This window comes from Clinocottus analis, unplaced genomic scaffold (genome assembly GCF_023055335.1).
Source record: "Clinocottus analis isolate CAN_PGR_092001 unplaced genomic scaffold, fCliAna1.0.p SCAF_21, whole genome shotgun sequence".
Lineage (NCBI taxonomy): Eukaryota > Metazoa > Chordata > Actinopteri > Perciformes > Cottidae > Clinocottus > Clinocottus analis.
The window spans coordinates 292,489-295,810 of NW_027175943.1; the positions used below are offsets into that span (position 1 = coordinate 292,489).

General features: G+C 53.6%; 1 protein-coding gene across 1 annotated transcript; it reads left to right on the forward strand.

Moving 5' to 3' along the window:
- The first annotated feature begins 388 nt into the window (after positions 1-388).
- Positions 389-2,224, forward strand: LOC137792528 (zinc finger CCCH domain-containing protein 13-like). The gene is made up of 4 exons (XM_068588260.1): positions 389-407; positions 602-1,279; positions 1,395-1,923; positions 2,032-2,224. The coding sequence occupies exons 1-4, from the start codon at positions 389-391 to the stop codon at positions 2,222-2,224; spliced, it is 1,419 nt and encodes a 472-aa protein (XP_068444361.1).
- Positions 2,225-3,322: the final 1,098 nt, after the last annotated feature.

Sequence of the window (3,322 nt, forward strand, 5' to 3'; positions counted from 1 at the left end):
TTCTCTGTTCTCTACCTGCTCAGGTTCTCTGTTCTCTACCTGCTCAGGTTCTCTGTTCTCTAGCTGCTCAGGTTCTCTGTTCTCTAGCTGCTCAGGTTCTATGTTCTCTACCTGCTCAGGTTCTATGTTCTCTACCTGCTCAGGTTCTCTGTTCTCTACCTGCTCAGGTTCTCTGTTCTCTACCTGCTCAGGTTCTATGTTCTCTAGCTGCTCAGGTTCTATGTTCTCTAGCTGCTCAGGTTCTCTGTTCTCTAGCTGCTCAGGTTCTATGTTCTCTACCTGCTCAGGTTCTATGTTCTCTAGCTGCTCAGGTTCTCTGTTCTCTACCTGCTCAGGTTCTATGTTCTCTACCTGCTCAGGTTCTATGTTCTCTACCTGCTCAGGTTCTATGTTCTCTACCTGCTCAGGTTCTATGTTCTTCATGTCTTAAACTGCAGCTGCTAACGGTTAAAATCTCTTCATAGCTCCTCCCGCTGCAAATATTCATCATGAAGTCTTCATCACTGCTATCGTCATCGTCATCATCAACACGGTCTACCTCAGAAACTCAACTCCTCTCCTCTTCATCTCCTCCTCCTCTTCCTCATCTGTCTCTGACAAGTCCTGAGCTTCAAGCAGAGTTTCTCAAAGGTGAAAAATAAGAGACGCGAGACGACCGCAAAGAGACGCGAGACGACCGCAAAGAGACACGAGACGACCGCAAAGAGACACGAGACGACCGCAAAGAGACACGAGACGACCGCAAAGAGACGCGAGACGACCGCAAAGAGACACGAGACGACCGCAAAGAGACGCGAGACGACCGCAAAGAGACACGAGACGACCGCAGAGACACGAGACGACCGCAGAGAGACACGAGACGACCGCAGAGAGACGCGAGACGACCGCAAAGAGACACGAGACGACCGCAAAGAGACACGAGACGACCGCAAAGAGACACGAGACGACCGCAGAGAGACACGAGGCGACCGCAAAGAGACACGAGACGACCGCAAAGAGACGCGAGACGACCGCAGAGAGACGCGAGACGACCGCAAAGAGACGCGAGACGACCGCAAAGAGACGCGAGACGACCGCAGAGAGACGCGAGACGACCGCAAAGAGACACGAGACGACCGCAGAGAGACGCGAGACGACCGCAAAGAGACACGAGACGACCGCAAAGAGACACGAGACGACCGCAAAGAGACACGAGACGACCGCAAAGAGACGCGAGACGACCGCAAAGAGACGCGAGACGACCGCAGAGAGACGCGAGGCGACCGCAGAGAGACGCGAGGCGACCGCAAAGAGACACGAGACGACCGCAGAGAGACACGAGGCGACCGCAAAGAGACACGAGACGACCGCAGAGAGACGCGAGACGACCGCAAAGAGACGCGAGACGACCGCAGAGAGACGAGACGACCGCAAAGAGACGCGGGACGACCGCAAAGAGACGCGAGACGACCGCAAAGAGACGCGAGACGACCGCAAAGAGACGCGGGACGACCGCAAAGAGACACGAGACGACCGCAGAGAGACGCGAGACGACCGCAAAGAGACACGAGGCGACCGCAGAGAGACGCGGGACGACCGCAGAGAGACGCGAGACGACCGCAAAGAGACACGAGGCGACCGCAGAGAGACGCGGGACGACCGCAGAGAGACGCGGGACGACCGCAGAGAGACGCGAGACGACCGCAGAGAGACGCGAGGCGACCGCAGAGAGACGCGAGGCGACCGCAGAGAGACGCGAGGCGACCGCAGAGAGACGCGAGGCGACCGCAGAGAGACGCGAGGCGACCGCAGAGAGACGCGAGACGACCGCAGAGAGACGCGAGACGACCGCAGAGAGACGCGAGGCGACCGCAAAGAGACGCGAGGCGACCGCAGAGAGACACGAGACGACCGCAGAGAGACTTCTCGAGTGTCATGTCTCATGTTGGTCTTTTTGTTTTCAGAGTGTCAGAACAGAGATCTGTCTCTTCGCCATGACGGTGGATCCGGTGTCTCCTCCCCCTCTTCCTCTCCTCTCCTCTCCCCCTTCAGTCCTTCCTCCTCCTCTTCCTCCTCCCCCGTCAACAGACAAGGTGAGCTGCATGTCCCTCTGGACAGTGAAACACAATCGGCTGCTGTTGAAGGGTCGACGTCGCCCTCTAGTGGAGAGAACAGTGTGCCTCATTTCCACCCTCCATACTGTCAGCTGACGTCGTCCTGGTTGCTGATTGGCTACAGACTCTGAGGACGTCTGACGTGTTGTTTGTGTGCAGCCCGTCTGTCTCTGTCCAGCCCGGAGCTGCTGTCCGAGCTGAAGAGGTCGAAGACGAGCAGCCTGCGACACGTCCACGCCCACAACGGCCTGACCACCGTCTTCTGTGGACGAGGAAGAGGAGGAGGAGGAAGAGGAGAGGTGAGCAGAGGACATCATGGCCCCGTCCTGTCCTCAAGCTGATCACACATCAGTTCATGGAGACTAGAAGAGAATCTGAGTCCGAGCAGCGGATGTTGAATCCTGGTGCTAATCTTTAATGTTGGCCCCTCCCCTCCAGGTCCATGGCCCCGCCCCCTCCACTCCTCCAGCCAATCAGAAGACTTCACCCAGAGAGTAACAGGAAGGCGTCATCAGCATCATAATGAAGAATTTAGTTTAAGTCAAAACGTTGACTTGTAAAAAAATTATGTCACACATTAAGACTTTTACGAATGTATTTCTGTTATTAATAAAATGATTAATGAAGATTATGATTCACAGCGACAAACAGAAATAAAACACATTTAAAGAAATTCTAGAAGTTTATTAATTGTAATGTTCAAACATTTTCACAGCTTCATCATAAAAGATAAAAGATAAGGAGTCTGAGCTTCTGACTGCCATGAAACAATAGACAATAAAAACAATAAAAACATCAAATGAAGATTACAAAATAAAAAAGAAACCAAAATCACTTCCTGTCTTTGAGGAGCTTTTGATGACGTGATCACATGACCTTCTGCAGGCGTCTCAGGAAAGCAGCACTAGCTCGGGGACGATGTGTGAGTGCGTTGGTGGAGTTTAAAGTTGCGACGTCGAGAAAAGGTTCTCCCGCACTGTTCGCACCAGTACGGTTTCTCTCCGGCGTGAACGCGTTGGTGGACGTTGAAGTTACTCCGCGAAGCAAAGTGTTTCCCACATTGTCCACATAGGTATGGTTTCTCCCCGGTGTGGACGCGCTTGTGTTTTATCAGGTTCGGTTGGTATGCAAACGATTCCCCACATTGGTCACAGCGGTGCGGTTTCTCCCCTGTGTGACTGCGTTGATGGACCGTTAGGTCATACTTACGTGGGTACACTTTCCCACAT

What these genes read in the sequence shown, in the direction of transcription:
- LOC137792528 (XM_068588260.1), top strand. An exon ending in CGACCGCAGAGAGACGCGAG is followed by an intron (nt 1,280 to 1,394) that starts GCGACCGCAAAG and finishes AGACGACCGCAG; the next exon opens with AGAGACGAGACGACCGCAAA. An exon ending in TCTCGAGTGTCATGTCTCAT is followed by an intron (nt 1,924 to 2,031) that starts GTTGGTCTTTTT and finishes CTCCCCCTTCAG; the next exon opens with TCCTTCCTCCTCCTCTTCCT.